Source organism: Candida orthopsilosis (assembly GCF_000315875.1).
Source record: "Candida orthopsilosis Co 90-125, chromosome 1 draft sequence".
Lineage (NCBI taxonomy): Eukaryota > Fungi > Ascomycota > Pichiomycetes > Serinales > Debaryomycetaceae > Lodderomyces > Lodderomyces orthopsilosis.
The window spans coordinates 2,514,867-2,539,060 of NC_018292.1; the positions used below are offsets into that span (position 1 = coordinate 2,514,867).

The 24,194-nt window shown below is 35.7% G+C and overlaps 9 protein-coding genes across 9 annotated transcripts; 7 read left to right on the forward strand and 2 right to left on the reverse strand. All coding sequences in view use genetic code 12, as the record gives it.

The window, feature by feature from the left end:
• Positions 1-37: 37 nt before the first annotated feature.
• On the forward strand, positions 38-1,537 carry CORT_0A11410 (hypothetical protein; the record flags this gene model as incomplete). Its single annotated transcript, XM_003866916.1, has 1 exon — positions 38-1,537. One exon carries the CDS (start codon positions 38-40, stop codon positions 1,535-1,537), a length of 1,500 nt encoding a protein of 499 aa, XP_003866964.1.
• Positions 1,538-1,911: 374 nt separating this feature from the next.
• On the forward strand, positions 1,912-3,309 carry CORT_0A11420 (hypothetical protein; the record flags this gene model as incomplete). Its single annotated transcript, XM_003866917.1, has 1 exon — positions 1,912-3,309. The coding sequence occupies one exon, from the start codon at positions 1,912-1,914 to the stop codon at positions 3,307-3,309; it is 1,398 nt and encodes a 465-aa protein (XP_003866965.1).
• A 320-nt stretch (positions 3,310-3,629) lies between these two features.
• Positions 3,630-4,601, forward strand: CORT_0A11430 (hypothetical protein; the record flags this gene model as incomplete). The annotated part of the gene is made up of 1 exon (XM_003866918.1): positions 3,630-4,601. The coding sequence occupies one exon, from the start codon at positions 3,630-3,632 to the stop codon at positions 4,599-4,601; it is 972 nt and encodes a 323-aa protein (XP_003866966.1).
• Positions 4,602-5,766: 1,165 nt separating this feature from the next.
• Positions 5,767-7,119, forward strand: CORT_0A11440 (vacuolar transporter; the record flags this gene model as incomplete). The annotated part of the gene is made up of 1 exon (XM_003866919.1): positions 5,767-7,119. The coding sequence occupies one exon, from the start codon at positions 5,767-5,769 to the stop codon at positions 7,117-7,119; it is 1,353 nt and encodes a 450-aa protein (XP_003866967.1).
• Positions 7,120-7,259: 140 nt separating this feature from the next.
• On the reverse strand, positions 7,260-8,651 carry CORT_0A11450 (hypothetical protein; the record flags this gene model as incomplete). Its single annotated transcript, XM_003866920.1, has 1 exon — positions 7,260-8,651. The coding sequence occupies one exon, from the start codon at positions 8,649-8,651 to the stop codon at positions 7,260-7,262; it is 1,392 nt and encodes a 463-aa protein (XP_003866968.1).
• Positions 8,652-10,601: 1,950 nt separating this feature from the next.
• Positions 10,602-11,675, forward strand: CORT_0A11460 (Nta1 protein; the record flags this gene model as incomplete). Its single annotated transcript, XM_003866921.1, has 1 exon — positions 10,602-11,675. The coding sequence occupies one exon, from the start codon at positions 10,602-10,604 to the stop codon at positions 11,673-11,675; it is 1,074 nt and encodes a 357-aa protein (XP_003866969.1).
• A 1,744-nt stretch (positions 11,676-13,419) lies between these two features.
• Positions 13,420-15,684, forward strand: CORT_0A11470 (Mnn4 protein; the record flags this gene model as incomplete). Its single annotated transcript, XM_003866922.1, has 1 exon — positions 13,420-15,684. The coding sequence occupies one exon, from the start codon at positions 13,420-13,422 to the stop codon at positions 15,682-15,684; it is 2,265 nt and encodes a 754-aa protein (XP_003866970.1).
• Positions 15,685-15,856: 172 nt separating this feature from the next.
• CORT_0A11480 (hypothetical protein) lies at positions 15,857-17,089 on the reverse strand (the record flags this gene model as incomplete). The annotated part of the gene is made up of 1 exon (XM_003866923.1): positions 15,857-17,089. The coding sequence occupies one exon, from the start codon at positions 17,087-17,089 to the stop codon at positions 15,857-15,859; it is 1,233 nt and encodes a 410-aa protein (XP_003866971.1).
• A 3,069-nt stretch (positions 17,090-20,158) lies between these two features.
• On the forward strand, positions 20,159-22,597 carry CORT_0A11490 (hypothetical protein; the record flags this gene model as incomplete). Its single annotated transcript, XM_003866924.1, has 1 exon — positions 20,159-22,597. One exon carries the CDS (start codon positions 20,159-20,161, stop codon positions 22,595-22,597), a length of 2,439 nt encoding a protein of 812 aa, XP_003866972.1.
• Positions 22,598-24,194: the final 1,597 nt, after the last annotated feature.

Sequence of the window (24,194 nt, forward strand, 5' to 3'; positions counted from 1 at the left end):
TGTAACATGTTGGAGTTTCTACTGTTTCTCGTACTTAATGGGGTTTACTCTCGGCTATAAATTTTCGTCACTAATACTGTTGGCTCAATTTTTTTCCACGGATCAAAACAATCAAAAACACACTCATCTCCTCTCATCAAAGATATTCAACCTCATGAGAATCCCATTTGCAGTGATTAGTTTATTTGTTGCCAATGTTTACTCGTTGACCTTAGTGCAACCGGAGGCAACACCTGAGCCAAGTTTGGTTGCTACCACAGATTCTTCACAACCTTCACAACATTTATTCAAAAGGGCGAAGGAAGTGATAATCAACAAGCAGCATGCACAAAACCAGGCTCAAAAGACAGCTTCGTCGTCATCAGATACACCTCCACCAGCTTGGTACCGCACAGTTAATGGACAAGTTGAGATTGTGAAACCAACTGTGATTGCAGGGGTCACCATTAGCGCCAAACCACCAAAAACAACCGATCCATTACAGGAATGGGTTAGTTTGAACAAAGAAGGTTTACCCAAAACGATCAAACCAGAGATAAAGAACGGAAGAACAAAGAAAGGGCATCCTGATTACAGTACGTATTTTCAAAGTGCCACCACCATCACATTCAACAAAGAGCAATTAAAGGCACATAATATGGCGGAAGATGAGGTATTTGAAGAAGTTAAATATATTGAAGAATCAGACTTGGAAGACCATATGTTGAACCCGATAATACGATGCACACCAGCTCGCTACAAGAAGAAAGGTATTGCCAAGGACGTATCGACCGAACCATTTTGTACTCCAGAAGATGATGTGAGATTAAAGTTGGACAAAACTCATTTCATAACGTGGTATTCGCGTTATTTTGCTCCCGAAGTGCAGAAGGTCAGGATCCATTTGTCCTATGTTCAGGAGAGTGCTAAGCAAAAGGGTTGGAAGAAGAGGGATCTTGTTGACTTAGATGAAGAAGGCGATATTGATTATACACCATTCGACAAAAGATCAAAAGTGCTTGAACATGGAGGTAAAGTCAAAGAAGGATTTTTCGTGTCAGACTGGCTTAGTAATGAAGATGGATATTACCCATTAACCATTATCGAAGAGTGGTTTCCCAAGAATGCGTATGAAAAGAAGGTTTTGATTTCTTTACAGCCTGATAACGTACCTGATGACGAGTTCAATGTATTGACAGACTCGATTGTTGTTGAATTCTGGAAAGGTTCAAACGTTGCCAAAGGTGATTTCCTTGATTTGCAAAGACAAGAGGAGAAGCACGTGCATAAATATTTAACAGGTGATAATATTGAAGAAGGTATCGACTATGAGGAGTACTTGATTATGATGACTTTACCTACTTGTGTTGTGATTGCAGCATTTGGTATGTGGCTCTTTGTCAGAATCAATCGCTTTGATTTGAGTCATTTGAAGAAGAAAAAGTTTGCCAGGGAAAAGACTACTCACAGAATGATTCCTTTTGTTTCCAAAAAGAAAAAGAATTATGAAAGCTTGCCACTTAGTAATATGGATGTCGGTGGTTCGAAACGAGATTAGGTGTAAATAGGATATAACTTAAAGACTGCGATTTATTACAAAGTGAGATAAAGCCTCAAAGAAATTTTGGGCGTTGGTAGATCGCACCAGATTAAGCCTCTCTATGACACAAATACAGAGTAACCACCAAGGTTCAATAAGTGCACCTTACGACGGCTCTCTTATACACGTATGATCGCCAGTTGTGTCTTAAACGGATGACTGTAGATCAAAATCAACGCATCCCTTGGCATTACTCACCTTTAAGGTATAAAAGGCCTGCAGCTATTATTATTGCGTAAACAGCATCGCAAAAGTCCAGTTCTAGTGGTTCGGAAAAATACAAAACCATAATATTTAGCAAAGTTATTCCTTTCATCACAACCTTCCACAACATGTTTCAGAGTTTACAAAATTTATCACAAGGGTGGATCTTGACTATTCTCTCATCATCGCTATGCGTTCTAGGGACCTTGATCATATACTTTGACGATTTATACTACCTCATATGTCCCAAATTTATTACATCGAGATACAGATTCAAATTGAAAGAGAATTACTCATTTCTCAATGGTTCATTAGCACTAAGTTCAGGCTGTTTGATTATTACAGCGCTATACAGGTTATTACCGGAAGCTTCAAAGTATTTGTCCATGCTGAATGAAGAGGCGAATGCTGAGCACTTGTCTAAACGATGGCAACAAATCTACTTGATGAGTGGTTACTTTGGTGGGATTCTTATCTGCGCAAGTTTCAATTTTGCTTTACATTTATTGACTAGTGAAAGTGTGGTTCATTGCAATCACGGAAATACCGTAAAAGAGGAGGATCACGGTATGCAAGAGGTTCACCACAACCATTCCCACGGTCATCTGCATTCTCATACAAGTTTTGAGCCTGACGTTCGTCCAAAAAAATCAAACTCTAGTGGCAACGAGAATGAAGTGCGAGATTATTTTGTTGAGCAGGAGCCTGTTGAAGTGGAAGTTCAAGAGACTGAAACAACTCCACTTATACGCGCCACTTTGAAACCAAGAAAATCTATTATTCAGCTTTTTATAAATGATGAGGCAGCTGGGGAATGTAAAGGGTACACATCTGCAGAACTTTGCACTTATCATCATCACGAACACGGAGCCGATAAGTTGCATTTTTGTGAGATACCTCAATTGGCAAATCATGATGAGGAAGTGAACCATGGAGAGGATAACCATGGAGAAAATCGTCCTGAACCCACTCTGCATCTGAATCAACTGCATCATCTGCACGAAGTGGATCATCACCACCATGTGAATTCGCCGCTTTCACGTTTATTCTTGATTGGGGTTGAAACGACTTTGGCAATTACGCTACACAAGCTACCAGAAGGGTTCATCACTTATGTGACATCAGAGACGAATCCTAAGTTGGGGTTCTCGATATTTATTAGTTTGATATTGCACAACTACACAGAAGGTTTCTCAATGTGTCTTCCTTTATTTTATGCAATGTCTACTTCAAGATATGCAAAACTCAAAGCCGTTTCAATTAGTGCATTACTAGGCGGAATTTCTCAACCATTAGGAGCATTATTGGGATACTTATTTCTCAAGGTCAATTCAAACAAGTATGACGTACATTCTTTACGATTTATATTTGGAATTACAATGGCTGTAACCAGTGGATTTTTGACTGTTGTTGCATTGACGATGTTTGGAAGTGCTGTATCATTTGGAGGTAACATAAATTTTGTCATTTCATGGTGTATTGTTGGTATAATGTTGATTGGGTTATCAACTATATTCTCTAGTTAGGTTCATATAGTGTGGGTATGTCTTATCTATGCGTCGGTACTAATCATTTCTGATATCTGTTCAATTTGCACGACTTTTGAAACATGTGTCACACTCCTAGTAGAACAAAAGAAAAAAAAAGAAAGTGTCCATTTAGGATTCCATCTTGTTCTCTATTACTTAGCAAAGAACATCATCAACACAGTTTATATATCACTGATTAGAGACTACGTCAACGTTTTGGATACACAGATCATAGAGCCTATAATCTGACGCGCACATTAGTTACAAGTTTATGATATAACAGGCAGCCTTAAAATAGAGACACGAATTTACCTACAATGATGGCACATGAAGTATCCACACCAATACAAATACACGGAAATGAGAAAAACCCTTCTTTTCAAAACACGTTAAAGAAAACTTCGCGTCAAAATAAAAAGAAACAAAACGAAGGACATAATGGTCAAATTAGATTTCTCCCTAGTGGAGCTCCAGTTGATTTTGGAAATGGACCTATTAAGAACAAGAATAGCAGCCCAAAGAAGCTTAAAGAACCAATCAAACTATCATCTTTACCTTCTTTGCCAAATGGAGAAAAACCTCAATTTCACAACGATAGAGCCGAATCAAGGAGAAAAAAAGATGGAGAACAACCATCAGCCAAGAATTCATCCAAATCGAAAAAGTCCCAACAGGAAAAGGCTACAACAATAGAGATTTCGTTACCCAATGGTGAAAAGCCCAATTTCAACAATAATTCGAAACTCAAAAAGAATAATAACAAGAAAGAGAAAGGACCAGTTGCGGTGGTTGTAGAAGAAGATTCATCAACGTATGCTGGATCATCGTTCCATTCTTCACCTGCCGCTTTAAATCTTCCAAAACCTAATTTCAAACCTTCGCCAAAACAAAGTGTGGCCGAGAAGGATATTGATCTGGTTTCCCTGAAGCTGGTAGAGGCATCAACAACCGTGGTGAACCCTACTTCTGTTGGCCCTACACAAAATCCATCGAGTCCAACAACAACTATGTCTTATTCACCACAGGGATATTCAAATCAACCAAACCAACCAATTTATCCTGCCCCTTATGCTTCTCAACAACCAGTTTACCCACCGCATGGAAACCAAGGAGCTCTTCCACATTTTGCACCACAACCAGTTCCACCACCACCTTTACCACCAAATCAATTCTACAATCCATATTTGGCACCAGTGCCACAAATGCGCCACCCTCAACCTTTACAATCTCATTCAAATCAACAAGGTCAAAGAATTACATTCAATCAGTTGTTGGGCTCTTCTAAATAGAGAGAGGGGAAGTTATTCATCACAATACAACGTTTTATTGTTTGTTTGTCACTTTTTATTCCCCCAAGACATTTGTTTAACCACTTTTTTTATTTTTGTTTTTAGGCTTTTGCTAATGCTTGATGCATTGCTGGATATTGTTGTATTCAATTCTTGATACTTCCAAGTATTGTTTTCAAGTTATTTACTAGCAACAATGGATGTTACATCCACCTTTGTTTGATTATTGATTTGATTCACCACTATTACACCCATATGGCCTAATCCTTTTATGTTTTATTATGATTACTTTTACGTAAATGTGAGACCAAAAGGTGTCTGATTGGTGAAAATTGTCAGTATTCTTTTACGATGTTAGAGTACAAGTAAGTGTTTGTCCGAAGAATGAATGACAATTTGTAATATCTCAAAACGTAGAACACCCATTTCTAATATTCCTAGTCGTGTTGTAGAGCAAATCCGTTTACACGATTGTGCCACAAAGGTCCAAAGTAGTATCCAAAAGCAGTCTATTGCCGTACTTGAAATTATACTTTCATCGGATTTTTACCAATACTAATTCCGGACATATAATATCACGACAAATAAGTAAAAACTGAAATCATTATTACCCAACACGAATTAGACGAAAAATCCGAATCACCTGTTGGAGTATGTCTCTCCCATTGTCTTTTACTATACTGGACTACTTCTCATAACCACTATAGTTGTAGTATATTAGCTTCTCAATACGAAAGGTGGGCTTTTTAGTGCATCGGTAATTGATATAATATACACGACCTGATTAGATCGTGTAGTATTGTATTACAATTTACATTAATATAACAAACAAACAAAACAAACAGCCTTACATACATACATAGTAACCACCAGTATTAATAGAAAGAGAGAAAAAAATTGTTCCGCTATTAGAAATCACACACAAAGTAACCTCACCAGAAGAATAGCATAAAGTTTTTAATAAAACTCATCTTAAAATCTTACACCTTTTCCAATTAGAATAGTATTATGCAATACTAAGGAGAGTGTTTACCGAATCAACAAATCTTACTAATAATAAACAAAACTCGAATCATTTGAAAAAAACCAAGAGTTTTACTTACATAACGCCATCCCCTTTTCCCCTCCAATTCGCTCACGATTACAAATCAACAATACATTCATTATGAATAACAAAGAAATTCGGATTAGTGCTTTGTTAGTATTGGACACCTTGTTCTTTCTTCTAGAGGCCATCATTGGTTACTCTGTCCAATCGTTGGCATTAATCGCCGACTCATTCCATATGTTGAATGATATCATTTCATTAATCATTGCTCTTTGGGCCGTGCGTGTTAAGAATTTGAAACCTGCTGATGGGAAATATACTTATGGGTGGCAAAGAGCTGAAATATTGGGTGCTTTAATCAATGCTGTTTTTTTGATTGCCTTGTGTTTTACTATTATTATGGATGCTATTCAACGTTTTTTCAAACCGACAGAAATAACGAATCCTCAATTGATTTTAGCGGTTGGTGTTGCTGGGTTGTTGAGTAATGGTATTGGATTGGTGTTATTTCATGAACACGGACATTCGCATTCTCATGGCGGTGGTGGTGATGATGGGCACGGAGAGGGACATTCGCATTCACATGCTGATGGTACTGGTAATGGGCATGTTTCCAGTAGCGAAATTGAGTCAAGGATCGGATTGAATGAAAACACACCTTTGATTGATGCCACTGTGCGTTCTTCACCATCTGAAGTGTTTGATTATTTCCCTGATAATGTTGTTGAAAGATATAATTCTGAAACTCCATCAGTGAAGGCAGATGGACATGAATATGAACATACACATAATGATGCAGTTAAAGATGTCAAGACAAGGAAAAGAAAATCAATGAATATGGAAGGTGTATTTTTGCATGTATTGGGTGATGCATTGGGAAATGTTGGTGTTATTATAACTGCTTTAATTATTTGGAAAACCGATTATTGGTGGAAATTTTATTCAGATCCAGTTACATCTTTGGTTATTACTTTGATCATTTTCAATAGTGCATTACCATTGTGTCGTAAATCATCAAAGATCTTATTACAAGCTACACCACCATATATTGATTCGGAACAGATTTTACAAGACATTTTGAAATTACCATTGGTTAACAGTGTTCATGATTTCCATGTTTGGAATTTAAATGAAGATATTCTTATTGCTTCACTACATATTGAATTGACACCTAAATGTGAAGTCATTTTACCAGCACCAGGTCAAACTGGATCTGACACCACTGGCGATTCTTCAAATACTCAAATTGATAGAAACTTGTTTTTGATGGTTGTTTCTCAAGTTCGTGATACTTTACATAAATATGGTATTCATTCAGTTACTATTCAACCAGAATTCCCTAGTTTGAAGAGCAAATCGGGTGAATCAGATGATGTGGTTACTGATGATTCAAATGCATTTGGTAATACCTCAAAACAAAACTGTTTAGTTGATGGATTTACTAATTGTGATACACAAACTTGTCATTAAAGTGGATAGAGGACATTATATCAGAAGGGTGTGGTGTTTAAAGATAGAGTAATTTGTTGATTTGGATTTCGATTTGTACAAAGTTATAATACACAGTATATAATTAAGCAACTTCATCAGCGAATCTTTTTATAGAAGCTTCATCTACGACTGATTATTCGATAAAGTCTATTTCTTGAATTTTGTTTCTCAATAGTCTGATCATGAGTATTGTTTTTTTGTAACTGATCAGTTCCCCTTTTATTGAAAATACTCCATTTCTTCCCCAGTGATGATGATGATGAATCACGAGTAGAAACTCCTGAAAATGATCTTTTGAGCTTAGCATAGCTGCTTTGTTCAATTGGTGTTTTATAACATCTAAATGAATTCAAATAATCAAACGGTTCAGTTATAGATTCATTAGATGAAGAGCGTGCAAGCACAAGTTCACCATCCTCTATCACCTCTTCTTTCATATCGTTCTTCCCCAATTCCCATGATGGTGAATTATGTTTCCAATTGATATCATCGTTTTCATTTTCGTTTTGCAGTACATGATCAAATGATTCATCATTATTGCGATGATGATTAAGCGATATTTGTGATGATTTTTCTGAAGGTAATGAAGTCGATGACGACCTAGTTAATGGTTTAACAGGTTGGGTCAATTGAGAATATGGTGTTACGACATTTAAGGTATCGGATATGGTTGGAACCGGGTAATTTACAGCATCTTTCTCTGGTACCGGTGGTTTCTCATTGTTTCTTGTTGTTGATGAGGAGGCGTCGTTTGGTAGTGTAACCGTTGATTCCTTACTATAGCACACCAAAAAGCTCAATACTTGAGACAAGAATTTATTAAAAATAAATTGTTCTTCACCCTGGAATTTACTTGCATCAGTAATTGATAATTTGTCAACCATGGCTTGAATTAAACATTCCCCAAAAAGTTGATAGTTTGTTGATGACATTCCATATAATCGAACGTTTTTCTTGGAAAGATTAATCATTGATTCGCCAGGTTGGATCATATTGAACTCGAGATAATTGATCATGATGGTGATGAATTGAAGTAATGGTTCAATTTGATAATCATTGACAATTTCATCAATTTCGGAATCGGTTAGTGATGTCGGTTGGTTACTGCCAAATAAATCATTGTCGAAAACATTTGTCCCCGAAATGAAACTCGAAGAATCCAGGTCCTTTGTGGTTAATTTTTCATAAATCTTTGTTGCTAAACCTTGTTGAAATTCATGTAGTTGGAACTCGTTATTGATTAATTTAGGACCACCGTTCTTACTACTGCTGTTTAGTTTATGATAATTTTGAAACAAGTTCAATGCAAGCCAAGCTTGTTTGACTATTGAGACTTCGTATTGTGAGATGTCAATTGTTGGAGCAGACATAGCCATAAGTGAATTGTGTGTGTCGATATAAAATGAAGATGAGTCAAACGAAAGTATATCTTTGAAGAGAAACCGCAGATAAGTATATAATCGGAAAATGTTTATAGCCAGAACCACACCCACTTTGCACAACCCTCCCATCCCCCTCGTCTAACATTCTCCTTTCAGTTGCATAGTTTTTCCCCCTTTGTTGTGGTTTTGTTACATTATAAGTAATTACAAACCATAAACAAAGGAATCATAGTTAACTGGTATGGTACATATGTATAAAGGGTTAAAATTTATTACTTGAATTTTTCTAGAAAGGGTAGGTGGGTTTTTTATGTAACTTTGTGTTTGTCTTTTTGATTTAGATTGAACTCATCCCGAGGTAAGACTGTGGAAACCGCAGAGCGACTTTAGACTGGAAAGAGTGCTCCAGGCCAATGCAACTCAATTTTAAGTGGAAGTGGCGTTTTAGCAACTCACTTACGGCTATTGTTATACTTGCTACCGGCAACATAAATCTGTTCAAGTGTTTTTTTCTTCAGAGGGGAGAAAACACTTAACGACACAAATGTACAAAAATATTCTTATTTACGCATAAATGGAAAAAAGTAATAGCCTGTTGATGATATGGCTAGGCGACAATAAACATAAAATAATAGCAATTCAAGGTGAGTATGTTATAACAATACAATTGTGCTTCTGGGTTATCACATCACATACATTGTCTTTTTCGTCGTCTAATTATTTTCAGATGTCAGAAACGATAATATCCGAAGAAAACAAAATATTTTCCGCACTCATATTCGAAGATTGAAAATGAAAATCTGTTGGTTTAGAATAAAAGAGTGATTCGGTTGCAGTCTTTTTGCAAAAGGTTTACGTCAGTACGTGGATCTCATTAGGATCTAAAGGAGTGGGGGAGACTAGGGAAGTGAGGTGCCAGTATGCGTAATTACGATCTAAAATCAAAGATTTTAGTACGTTGTAACAAACGTTTGATGAGCTTTTCTTCAGGAGATATAAATTAATGAATACCATAAGTTAGAATAATGTGTACGTTCTACCATGGGTATAACCTACAAACAAACCAATCTTTTAGAAAATTGTACAAAGAAAACCCGATGTGCTTTAGTTTTCCGCACTACCCCCTTATTGTATATTTAGTCTTCCAATTAAATTGCGTCTAGGTTTAATAATTTGACTGAATTGGGTTAAATTATATGCATTTGATTCACACAAATTAGACCACACACAAACTCACTTTTGCCGGAAGTTCCTTTTATCTTTTGTCTATCGTTTGATTTTTCCGCACTTAATTGATCAAAGTCTTCAATAAAATGGGGAAGCAGGAGGGACAAAGTGCAAATGTAGTATGTGAATTGAGGCGGTTTATATTAGACGCGTCTGAAAATTGATTTTATAGTGCGCAATCAAAAAGATACACTGTCGCTATACAAATTTACTAGTCCTAGTTAGTGTATGTGAGGACTGAAGTCTAGCAAGACTTGATGAGTTACATTCATAACAATCTCCAGCCGTTATCTCATAGTAATGAGCTCTGCAATCTTTTGGTTTCAAAATTAGATTAATCTTTCTCATATATTTTTTTTTTGGTTATGAAACTGTTCCTGTTTTAGGTTTTGATTGTTTTAACTTTGCAAATATATGAAGAACGGATATTTCTTGTGAATTATCTAAATTTTAAGTGAAATTTAAAAGCTGGAACTGAGATATATCATGTTATTCAATCTCGGATGTAATTATATTATTTTGTTGTAAAACAGTACAATACTTCTTGGGGTCAATCAAAACTTCATAAATAGTGAGCTGTGCTTCTATCAATATAAATAATTGATAGAAGCATAAGTGAAAAATAGACACAAGCGAGCCTTTCTAGAAGGAATATGTTGATATGCACACTAATATGCTTGGAAGACGTTGTCGTGAAGTTCAATTTATGCGACATTTGAAAAATATGACATTGAAAAATTACTTTTATAAAACCTTCAAAACCTCACTGCATCTACAGTCTATTTTTATCATTTTGATTGCACTTGACAAAGTATCGAACTACCTCATTTTACCCAACACACGCTCCATAAAATGAAACTCAAAGTAGCAATTGTCCAAATCAATTCCCTTCTAGGTCATTCACAACAAAATATCACCAAAATCAATCACCTATTATCAACAATCAATGGTCGTTTCCCTGACTTGGTAGTTTTGTCCGAACTAGCAATAACTGGGTATAATTTCTCCCTGGCTACACATTTGAGACCATTTTTGGAGTCGCCTTACAAATATGGTGCTTCGCTTGATTTTGCTCATGAATTGAGTTTGAAACATAGGTGTTTTACAGTGGTGGGGTATCCTGAAGGAGCGCACCTAGAGAAGAGTAAAGGTAATGTTGGAAATAGTGGTGGTGGTGATGTTGTTGTTGATGGTGTTGTTGATGGAGAGGTTATTTATAATTCGTGTGCTGTTTTCAACAGGACAGGTGAATTGATTTATAACTATCGAAAGACATTTTTATACGAAACTGATGAAAAGTGGGGATGTTTAGAAAATCCTGAGAAGGGGTTTACACCAATACCATTAAAATTCAATACAAAAGATACCAAGGGTGGTGATGGTGATGGTGCTAACAATGGTGAAGTATTAACGAATTTTGGTATATGTATGGACTTGAATCCATATAAATTCGAAGCACCATTCAATAAATTTGAATTCAGTGCTAAATGCTATCACAACAAAGCCAAGTTGATAATATGCCCCATGGCGTGGTTGTCTTCACAATCACCATCAATCAAGACCGAATTAACCCAAGAAGAGAAATTGGATCAAGCTACACAGTTGAAGCTACTGAGCGATCCATGTAATGAAACGATAAATTATTGGATTTTGAGATTCTTCCCATTTTTAAAACACAAATATAGTTTTTTCCCTAAATGGTGGCCTTCTAGGGATAAAGTAAGTGTGTTGATATGTAATCGAGTGGGTAAAGAAGATGATGTGGTTTATGGGGGTAGTTCATGTATTCTACAATTTAATAATAAAGAAGCTTCAACAAGTGATGGTGATTATGATGCCATAGATGAACTGAATCCCAGTGTTGATGTTGTTGGTAGATTATCTCAAAACGAAGAAGGTATATTGGTGAAGGAAATTGATGTATAAACAAAAGAGCCAATGCAGATTGAAGTTTTAGATATACAGTATGGATTTGTATTACTCAAGTAAGATTATTATTGCTAAGACGGGAATTGGAGAATCGGTGGATGGTATACTATTTTGGTTATAGTACTGGGAGAGAAAAGCGGAAGATAACAGATTTTTCGTAAATAAACGCGTTTTGAAAGCCGTAAGATAATAACAAAAGCAACAAACACACAAAGAGTACTGAGAAAAGTGTTTAGTGATTATGTATGTATATATGTATGTTTGATGATTTTGTGGAAGATTCCACAGAAAGCGATTAATTGGAAGGTGGGGGGAAAGTGTGTATTAACCACAACAGGAGAAGATGTCGTGTGACTTTTGATCGTTTTTGTAATTGCTGGTATGTGTGTTTGTGTTTTGATTGTTGAATTACGGGTTTTAACTCGGTATTTGAATTGGAAAAGACGCGAGATTTGGAAAGAGGGAGAGGAATAGACTTTGAAAGCCACCTTTTAGCCTTACGATTCGATGAAAGTTGTTTCATATGAACTAGCTCATTGTTTGTTGTTGTTGTTGTTGTTGATATTACTATTTCCAAAAACTTTACTTTTGTAATGTGATTGTACAGTGTCACATATCTAGAGTATGAGCTAATAAAGTGTGAATAAAGTAAACTCGTAACTAGATCTCTATTGTCCCTGGTGGCTTTTCGACATACAATGGTGGTTATTGTTTAGTTCTTGAGATCTGATTTCTATATATCATTGTGCAATTAAACACGACCTAATAATAAAAAACTAAAAACTAAAAGCTAAAAATAAATTTTTTTAAATCTCCCCAAACGTATAAAAATCCTCTGGGAGTTCTTGGCATTTCATTTGTAAATGTACGGAAGTCAAGTAGAACAAAAAAGAAAAAGACACACAATGGAGGCAGACAAAATATAGAATAAATGGAGAAGAAAAGTAAACTTACAAGAGAAAATAGAACCAGACGTGAAGAAGGAAACGCTTCCATTGCGTAAGATACAAACGACAGTAATAAATTTTCCGTACATCAAGTATGCACTTACTATACACAATTTGATTTGTTATCTATAATTGTCTAAGTAGATAGATATGTCAAAGATATAAATTTTTAGGATCTATAAAGGTACAAGGGGAAATACAATACATAATATTACTATATTAGTGTCTGATTCAAATGTCGTGTGAGTTTAAAAAAAAATATGAGTTGTTTAGTGTTTAGTGTTTAGTGTTTGGTGTTTAGTGTGACTTGTTACTAAAAATGAGTTTATCTAAATTTCTTTTTTTCTCTTTGCATTTTTCTTTATTGCGGCTACTGTACTATTGCACTCTACCATACTATATGTAATATGAGGTATTACAAAAGATGACATTCTTTGTGCATTTGGAATAATTTGAAATTGTAATTCTATGTATATCAATGTATAAATACTTTGAATGATGTCTTCCTCATGTTCACAAAGAGTTTATTGTCCCAGACATCAGTTCAAATTTTTCACTTTCCTTCTTTTGAATACCGAGGTTACAACTAAGTACTATATCGCTACAGAAATAGTGTTCATATTTGTTGATATCGTATTAAACATCCATTAGTCACACTTGAAACAGTGTACTCACTTATTTTCGGATTTAAAGACTTTTACAACACAACTACTTACAATCGCAATTTGGCAACAAAAGTAGTACATTCATATTAGCAAAACATCAAGCATATTCAACTGATAACAGCATAGACGATGGCAAAATTTCATTCGCGTCGAATAGTAGTCAAATTATTTCTACTATTAACTATAGCATATACAATTCTTGTATCATTAAAGCTGATTGTAGCTAAACCAAGTTTACAGCAATATCGTAAATTGCTTAATCAACAGTTTACTCATAAATATAATCAAATTTATTACAATTTTTTAGCATCCAATTACGATTTGAACAATGACGCGAGCTTTAATAAACAATTGGCAATAATACGACAAGATGCTATTGAAGAGGATAGAGGTAATAATGAACTTTGGATGTTGAATGAAGAAATTACAAACAATTTACCATTAACTGTACAAATACCGTCATATTTTAAAGAGAAGCAACTACTGGAATCTACTCCACTTGTTCATGATTTTGATCCTCGATTTACATTTGGTGCTTATTATCAATACATTGCTAGAACTTCATCAGAGTCCAACTTGGTTGTACCTTTCCATTGGTCAGATTGGGTTGATTTATCTATACTCGACAAGTATATCACCAACTACCCCAAAACTGACTTGTGTTCAACTTTATTTGATATTTCAGATAAACAGGATCTCATTAAAGGGTCCAATATGCGTAATGTTGAAGAGTATTGTCAATTTAATCAAGTGGAAGATAATATACAGTCACTGATTTATCCACAGTTGGGTTTTAAAATTACTGATCAACCGGGTCCACAATCCGTATCTAACCGTGAACTAATTGGTCGTGCTTACTTGTTTGATACGGCACCATCACCAAAACAGCTAATTTTTTTAACGACCAAAGGATCATATCAAATTGATGTACTCAATCCTCAGGAAAACAATTTTAATAATTCATTACTTCATAATGGTATGATTGATTCATTACCAGTAGACACTTTTAATGTTGTAGAGGACTACAAATATTTACAATCACACAAACCAGAGACTCACCAACAACTACAGCAACCACAGCAAAATGGTGACTCATCCCGCCATGAATTATCCATCCCACAATCTAATTTCCTTAATGATCCTGAAGCGGCTATCAATTCCATGAAGCGCAAACAGCAGGAAACTCAATTATCCCTAATGGAGCAGGACTATCTCGATTCCATTACATTCAGTTACAATTGTAACAACCCACCGAAGTATTTCTATGAAGCAAAATTACTCAAATCGACCCCTGATGATTGGCAAGGTGAACATTACGATTGGCGATTCTTTCAAGGAATCACATTAGACTCGCCCGAAAATGCCATAATCCTACATCGATTAATTAAAAATTATCTCAATTTTGCACGTATTCATGGAATCACCACTTGGATTGCTCATGGTTCATTACTTGCTTGGTATTGGAATGGAATAGCATTTCCATGGGATGGTGATATTGATGTTCAAGTTCCTGTTTCAGAATTGTATAAATTGGGTCAATATTATAATCAAACTTTAATCATTGAAAATGCCGTTGGTTCAAAGGGGGATTTTGATGGATTTGGTAGGTATTTCATGGATATTGGATCAAGTATAACTCATCGTACTAGAGGAAATGGGAACAACGCCATTGATGGGAGGTTTATTGATGTTGATACTGGGTTATACATTGATATCACTGGATTAGCTTTGACTGATGCTCCATCACCCGACAGATATGATTTAATTGCTCCGTTATTGGATAAAGAACAGCAAGTTGTATTAGGTAATGCTAAAACTGTTCAAGAGGATGGTTCAATTAAAAAGAATTATTCAGTAATTAACCTGGAGTTACAATTGTACAATTGTCGAAATCATCATTTTACATCATATCAAGAGTTATCACCATTGATCACATCCACCTCGGAAAATCAAATCGCCTTAGTCCCCAAGAATTTCATGATGATTTTGAATGATGAATATAATATCAATGCCCTTTCAAGAAAACAACATCGGAAATTCACCTATTTAAACAATTTAAGAATTTGGTTCACGACAAAGACTATAAAACAATACGCCAAGATGGAAAATATTGATTCAGAAGGATACGATTTCACATCTTTGAAACAACTCAATTCATTAACCAAAACTGATCATTTACAATTATTGGCTCAAAATGTCAAGCTATTACAAGAATGGGAATTAACGAAAAATTTTACAAATTTGCATCAACGAGAAATGGAATTAATTTATGACGGAAATATCGATAAAGCTGGCGAATTGATTGAAGCAAATGTTGTGAACGGTGGAGGAATTGGTAAGTCTTTACGGGCGGATTATTTTATGCATAAGTTGATGACCGGTGGAAGACACTAAAAGAATTTTGTAGCATTATATAACTAATATATTAATAAAAGTAATAATAGTAAGAAGGTATACAATTTGATAAGGTTTTGCGAGCTTACAAAGTGTATCCAGTGTATCAACAACTCTATTAAAAATAAATAAATCAACACTCGCCATTCAAACACCCCTATTATAAACCCCACTACAACTTAGCACCACCATTCAGTTGTAATTTCTTCTCATCATCCCCACCTAAACTCAATTTCCCTTGACATTTTTCATGCAATTGACGTGATTTTTCAACAACCTTTTTAGGTATAAATCCATACATTTCTTGAACAGCAGTTGCAATCAAAGTCCCATCATTTTCCAAGGTATAGAAATTAATAATTGCTAGGACTCGATTATTTCCCATTGATATAAATTGAGTTTCCAAATAAAGCCAATCTGACGCATCGGTAGAATCTCCTTCCTTGGAACTTGTGGAGCGTTTGCCGATTTGGAAATTTGAATCATGGAAATATAACGTATGATCTAAACTTACATTTGCGGCATCAGTAGTCCCCAATGGTAATCCCAATGCTTTGATCCATGTCGCGGCCCAAAATGCATCACTAGCATACGTTAGAGCCAAATACTTACGGCGCATCAATTCACTCGACGAAGGAGGATGCATAGCACTAGATCCACTTCCTGGTATATTTGCAGTTAAATCATCATTGATTCTAACAAAAAAACCACGTTCTTCATCACCAGTAGTTGCCAAATTGAAATCTTTACTAGATTGGAAAAATTCCTTGGGTATGCCATGAGTCAAATGACCACTATAATACATTGTTCTTACATCTAATGCGTGTAAATTATCTCGATATTGGTAAAACATAGGACCTGGGTGTCGTTTAAACACTACGGGCCAACTCTTGGGGGTTTCACCAGACGCAACTTGTTTCTCAAATTGTACTTGCTTATGAATTATATCGTTATCTTTTGTGAATGATACTTGAATCGTGACTACCAATACATCATTATGTGACTGATACCCTAAGACGCACCGATTGGCGAAATTCCGTGAATCACTAACTTTAATAACTTCCCATCGCATAAGACTCTCAGTTGAACCAGCTTTAACGAAATATGCATGTAATGAATGTGGTTGGAACGAGGACCCATCTGCATTGGATCTAGAGAGGACTGATTGCCAGGCAGCGTTTAAGCCTTGACAGATGAGATCTCCTCCGTATGTACCTCGCGATGTAGGACTCCATGGTTCAAGGACATAACGGCCTTCGTATATTTCTGTAGATGGGCCAGAGTTGGAATTGGAGTTGGAATTGGAGTCGTTATCTTGTGGGGAGATGAGTTTGACGGATGCTTTGGTTGCGATTCGGGAGATTGGTGGGGTGGTTTCGTATACTTCTTTTTGTAGGATGTCCATTGTTGGGTAGGATGATAAAGGAGATGTAATCGAAGAAGGTGTATATTAATTTCGATATTTTGAAATTAACGAGAAAAAAATTTGGGGAAATAACCGAGGTAAAAGATAAGATTTAAGAAAAGAGAAGCCAATAATTTTTCAAACCAGAGGGGTAATGTCACATTTCTAGCAGTTAGACAGTTACCTGTCTTTTAATAACGTCGCTTAAAAACATTATTGACTCAATAGGAATCGCACACTACTTGAGATGATAAAGTAAGCTCTCAAAAAGCTTTCATGAGTGTAGAACTGATTAAATTAGATTACAGTTTCACCTGTGTGATCTAAATTATAATTTTTTTCAAAAAAGACGGGAATTAATCAGACATTAAGTTTATGAAGCATAGTCAAAGGCTAAATTTTATACTTCTTACGAGCAGTTGGTGTAGTAGACTCATTGAGCACGGTATTTATGGGGGTTCAAACGCATTCGTCATTTTTTTGCGCTGGAATGTTTGCAAAAGGACTGGTTTAATATTTCACAAGACTTTTAAATTCCAAGGTGTCACTGGATAGGTGGTGGAGATGTTGGAAATGGCGAACTTTTTAAGTGATCTGTAAATCCAATGTTTTCAGCTTTACCCTACCACAAAGGACAAATAGGGGTTTGCAATCATTTCTTCCTTTCCTTTCAACTTAGAACAATTGATTACATACGCCCATCTTTTGACCGCTGGCCCACTCAAAGGCTTCCATTACCGCCCAACCCTTTCGCAGCCGAATTTCTCCCCCCTCTTTTTTGTATGTACAGCCACATTATGAAATATTGAAAACAATAGTTGAAATCTATTGTTCGTTCATTTCTGTTTCGGCTCTGAGATGTTTGAATTTCAGGTACAGCCTGAACAGGGACAAATGGAGTATTGTGAAAATAAAGGTTGCACCTGAGTCGTGGAAAGAAAATACTCTATTTCCTTACAATTGATGTGAAAGAGTACTAAAGTTGCTTCGCATTAGGCTTGAGTTGTCATAATTGCTGCAAGAATTGTTGACTGCGCTTCCATAAACATTCTCGACTTATATCTTTGATGTGGCTGTGGCGAAGCTTAAACACTAATTTTAAGGGCTATTTTGAGAAAGAATTTGCGCAAGCTTTCAAAACCAGTACACAATCCCATACACCGACAAGAATATAATTGTTCATAACACGTTATTTGAATTTGCTTAGCTTAAGAATGAAAAATAGTGGCTGTACGATAACAAAATATTACATCATAAGTGAAAGTGGACCATGTTTCCCTACCATATTAATAGCTACAGTAATCCTTTTGTGTATCAACCAGACTAAAACGTTATACCACTCGTTCTTTCGATCCTCAATCTGTCATCCAGGGCTGTTGTTGTTGTACCTTTATCAGCAGATTATGATGTAATTGACCTTTTTACATTGTTGCATTTGTGTAATGTACCTAACGTTCCGGAAAAGGCAAATCAAACAACAAAAAAAGAAATGAGAGAGGGATGAGCTTATTTACTAAGAACTCTAGGCTCTTCGTCTTGAAGGTGGCTGTGGGTTATTCAAACAGCCCCTATTCTTGTCCAATATGACTACATTGACACGATCAGTCTGCACTTACCAAGATCTTGTCTTTGATCTTTCTTAATGCCGTTCTTCGGCCGTTTCTTATTTTTTGTTTTCTAAAATGAATGAGAGAGATTTTCTTTCTAAAAATTTTCGTAAAATTTCTTGGCCGGCATTCATTTTAAGATACCCCGATAATTACCATCTCATCCGAAAATACGGAAGCATTATTTGAACGAACTACCTTGTAATTTCAGGCTATCCATCAACACATATCTCAGTCAGCCTTGGCTTTGCTCCTCAGAGTTCTCTGTTGTAGTCACAAAACTCCAAAAGTTAAGAAAACCAAAGAGGAGAACTACTGAATGCTGCTTTTCTTATATGGCTTGTGTGGTTTGCGTCATCGTTTTCACAACAACTCAAGAGACTTCCTTTACTGAGACAAAGTAGATGAAACAAAACCAAACTCCTCCACAACATTGTAAAACAAAGCAGCAATCTGAAATAAAAAAAAAAGTTCTTTGAAACATCGTTCTGTAAAGAGTGTTGCTTTTCTGTATTGCTTAGATATCTTTTGTTTGCGGTCACAGAAGAATGCATCATCCAAGCCTCTTAGACAGAGTGGAAACAGATTTACTCGACTTCCCTTGTTTTTAATCTATACACCGTCCCCTCTTTAAACTTGTGTTGAGTGAATGATATTTCTCTCCGTACGACAACTCAGTTTTGTACTTTTGTACAACAATCTTTCTCTTTTCGAATGAACTTTTGATTATGGTTTCCTCAAATGAGCATTAGCAAAAGCACACATTTCTTTACAAATACATAATGTCACACGAGATAAAATTGCTAAAACCACATACACATACGGCTAAATCTCTATTATTACATTTCAAGAGATAAGCTCTGTGTGTATGTATGTATTTTTGTGGGTTATAAGATTAGATGATATGAAATTGAAAAAGAATAATAGCAAATGAAATATATTCGTTTTTTTTTTCGGTTATTAAAATTGCTTTCGGTGATGAGAGAAAAAAAATCCTTCTTTATCAAACTCTTGCTACGTCATAGGGAATTCCGGAAAATATAATAAGGAAAAGTGTCGAAACATTTATTGAAGTTGTAGTTTGATCTATTGTAGTTTTTATAAAAAATCAATTCTTTTTGGTTGTACTTTCGATAGACTGTGTGTGGTTCTCTAACTGTGGTTCTATTGATTATACATTATTTGAAATCTGTTATTGTGTAATTTTATAAATTTAATTTCTTATTTTTTTTTTTCTCTTTTTCTTTGATCAATCAACGGTTATATCAATTTAATATATATATATATATATCTAACAATCAATTTCCAATATATAATCTTCTCTTATATGAATTTCCTTTTTGGTTCTTCTTCTTCTTTTTTGATTTGCTTCCACTTCTTTTGCCAAATCTAGGGTCTTAAACTACACTATCCTAGCCTTATCTTTCATCGAGTTAGACCCACGTTTTTATTTTACTCAAAAATGTCCTTTAGTAGTTTATTTTCACCAAAAAAATTACTCAATAAAACAAAGGGTTCTTCGGAAAAGAGTTTTACAACCAACGAGAATAACCAGGAAGAACAGCCTTTGAACAACCGCAAATCTCGCCCAACACCCCATGGCTCAACAACATCTTCCGCACCTTCCGTACAATATAGTGGGAATATTGTGTCACCGCAATACAATGCACCGGCATCTCCTGTACAAAATTCAAATAGAGTCCCACCTCCACAGATTGATACTAGTGGTACTACTACATATACACAACCCTCGCCAGCTGCATTACCTCGTATAAGGTCTCCTTTGTCACAACTGGCCAATTTTGGTGATTTCGCTCAAGAACTGAATCAACCCAATTACAATTATCAATACAATAATTCCACAAATGAGAATGCACAACCAATTTTTGCCTTGGCAAATAGTGACAATAGCAGTTCTAGTGCCGATTCTGCGTCTCAAAATAAATTGTTACCATCCAAAATGAGTGGTCCTAACATTCAAACATCTGAGGTATCATCTATGTATGATCAATACTCATTAAATTCACCAAGTTATTCCCAATTCCCTGGTCAAACATCACCAAGAGTTCGTCATCTGTCGAAATTGTCCGATGCGTTTTCGGACACGACCAGCCTGCCTAGACGCACATTATCAGAAAAAGCTCGGAAAACCCCTTCGTCATTTGTTCGTCAGTCGCGACTTTTTTCAAATGATTTGTCCGACATTGATTCTCACCTGTTGAATTCATTAACTGGTCAATCATTGTTGTTACAGAACAGACTGCAAACTGAAAATTTATCACCCGAGTTTCGTCCTATTGTCAATTTACTCAATGCACAAAGGTTGAGATCTTATTGTGTTGGTTCATTTCAAATACCAGCCCGTATGGGTAATGAACAAGCATGGTTTGAAGTGGATTCCAAATTGACGGGAAATGAGTTGGCTATTTGGAGACCACTGGATGATGAATATACCATGGAGGATGGAAACGATGAATTTAAACCAAAGTATATCAATTTGATTGATTTTAGAGTGGAGTTCCTAGGCGATTTACAACTTCGTATTTCACAAGACTACCGTGAAGATTCAAGTGTTCTAATTCGTTTCCATAATGAACTCGATTTCAACAAGTGGATTAGTGCAATTATGTTGTCTAAATTTGAATACACTAAATTGAATGAAGCCTTTACTGCCGTTTTGTTGAGTTCCAAGGGATCCAAGTTGCTGGATATTCATGTATTGCTTACTCATAAAAAGAGATTTGTTGAATATGAATGGTGTAATATTAGATTGCCGGAGATTTCAACTAAATGGATCAAGGTTTACATGGTGATTTTGCCAAGTGATAAACACCACTTGGGTAGGATTGAAATTTACCCACTGGATAAGAAGATGCAAAAGAAACACCTTATTGCCTATATCAGTGACTTGACAAGTTTGTTTAACGTGTATCCCGAACAATCTAATATGATTGACTTCAATTCAATCATGAGTGCATCGGGTCTGATCCATGTGAATAAACAATATGAATATTTGTTTCCATACAACAATCATGAAGATAAACATCTGTCGCCTAGAAAACTTATTGCCAAGAACCATGCATCGATTTCACGTTCAGGATCCAACAAATCCCTCGCATCATTGACTGATAACAACAATGCTAACAATTTGCAGATCCCCTCAACACCAAAACTCAATGGAGATTCTCGCTCAAGATCAGATTCATTAAATTCAACAAATTCATTCTTTGCCAACTCACCATCAAATGCTACACCATTAACTAGGGATCGATCAACATCCAACGCATCCAATTCTGACAAGACAAAAAGATTCAAATCCAAGGGTAAGTCGAATACTGAATTTGATTTAAACAGAACCAATTCAAGTTTCTTCAAAAAGCACGCAGAAGATTTTGCATTAACAAACACCATGTATATCATGCCAATACCTCATCCTGGTGTTAACGCAGTTGAAACAATGGTGCGTAATTTCATCCCCATAATTGATTCTTTTAAATTATATGGACGCCCGCGTCATTTAGCTAGTGAAAAGAATAATCCAGATTCGATGTTATTTGGATTACCTTCATTACCTCATTATCAATATTTATCCACTCGAGATGCTCAAGATGCATTTGCTGAATATTTCCGATTGAATATGAATCAATTTGAAATGGAGGATATTTTGCGGGACAAGATTGTTGCATTAATGCAAATGGGTGGTCATCATGGCAAAGGATATAGAGGACACGGAGATATAAGTAAATTGTATGAAGGATTGGATCTCAATTTTGAAGAATTATCCTCGCCTGTTTTGAGTGGTGTTGCTAGTCTCAATAGTGGTGAAGATAATTTGCAGTTGAATTTGGGCGAGCCAATCAATTTAGAATCACCAAGAATTACAAATCCATTAAGTGTTTGAGAAGGCTGCTGTTGGACTGATGTTTTAGAAAGCTATAGCTAGCGTCAAGTCGCTGACACTGCTATTAAACAGGGGAGGGTGTATGAAGACTGCTTAACTCCGTTTAGCTCTTCACTTGCTAAGGACCGTTTTATTTCGCCAGGAAACAATCATTTTGCTATGACAATACCTATTTTTGTCTACCCAGATAGGCGTATATCAATCGTCTATAGGTTGTTTTATAGAAAGTTTGAATTTTTTTGATTTATGTTGAAGTAAATTGTAGGATATCGCATTGAAATCTTTATTGTGTGTAGGGGTGGAGAAAAAGGAGTTAAAGGGTTACTGGAAAATTCATACAAGGGTTTATCGCAATCCGAAGATCGGAAAGATAACAACAACCACAAGGTAAAAAGAGATTAAATTTAGATTGTTCTATCGAATTAGCGATCAACACGGAAAACATACATCCAATGGAACGAATTCGCATCGTTCCGAGTAGTCGGGTGGGATTACCATTGCGTTTAAAGCAACTACGGATATGATACTTGGCATAGGAGGTAAAATCCAATTTTGTGGTGGATGCGCTAAAAATTTCACAACTCCTTTATGCGATTGAAAAATAATTTCGCGTCGTAGATACGTGTAAGTTTGTAAATTATTAAACAACAGACGTGTGACTATAGTCATACGGCTTATATTACTAATGGCTTGTTATGGTTACAATAGTACATTAATAAGCTGAAGTTAGTCGCAGTGTGACTAGTTGCTGTGGTGGTTTCATTGCACTTTATGATGGCTTGTGAGATGGTGCAAGAAGTGATCTACGAGTAAGTCTTTTACTATGAAACACGTGTCTGATTATTTTAGACGCGGACGTGTCGCCTCCATGCATCAAGCAACGTGTAGGATGACCCGTTTTGGTTTTGCCTTGTTTTGACGTTGCTCCACCTTGTGCTTTGTTGTGGTTTTATTTATGTTTATCTCTTTAGTTGCAAAAAGCAAAATTACTTATTGTGGTTGATATCAAAACAAATTATGCAGCGCGAGAGTAACAATACATGTTCAATTAGGTTACTTTGCATTCAATTGTTCTAATGTCTCTTAGCCTTAGTAAGTTGTGTATACAAGATGAATATTACAGTAGTGTGATGTTATTGTACTGTGTAATTAGTAAAAGTAGTGTTCGTGAAACCAAAAGCAAATATATTTTGTATGTCAAGTCTTCTGTCTTTGTCTTTGTAATTTCATCATCATCGTCCAAACCGTCCAAAAAAGTAAAGAGAAAACAATCAAACACATCACAAAAGTACACCAAAATAACCCATTTCTTTGGAAACAACAACAACAACCTACACTAAAAGTAGTTGCTGCATCTTTGTATCATAGTTTCATCATCACTTGGGTTACTTTTCTTTATATTTTTTATATTTGCATATCTCGGAATACCACAAACTCGAAACAGAACACACATACGCACAGACAAGCACACGTCTTCTAAAAAATAATTTCCAATATATAAATCAGACGAGTCCCGTCACGTCTTGCTAAATCATTTTTTACCTTTCTTCTTCTACTCAATTCAAATAACAACTTTACACATTTCATCGACACATAA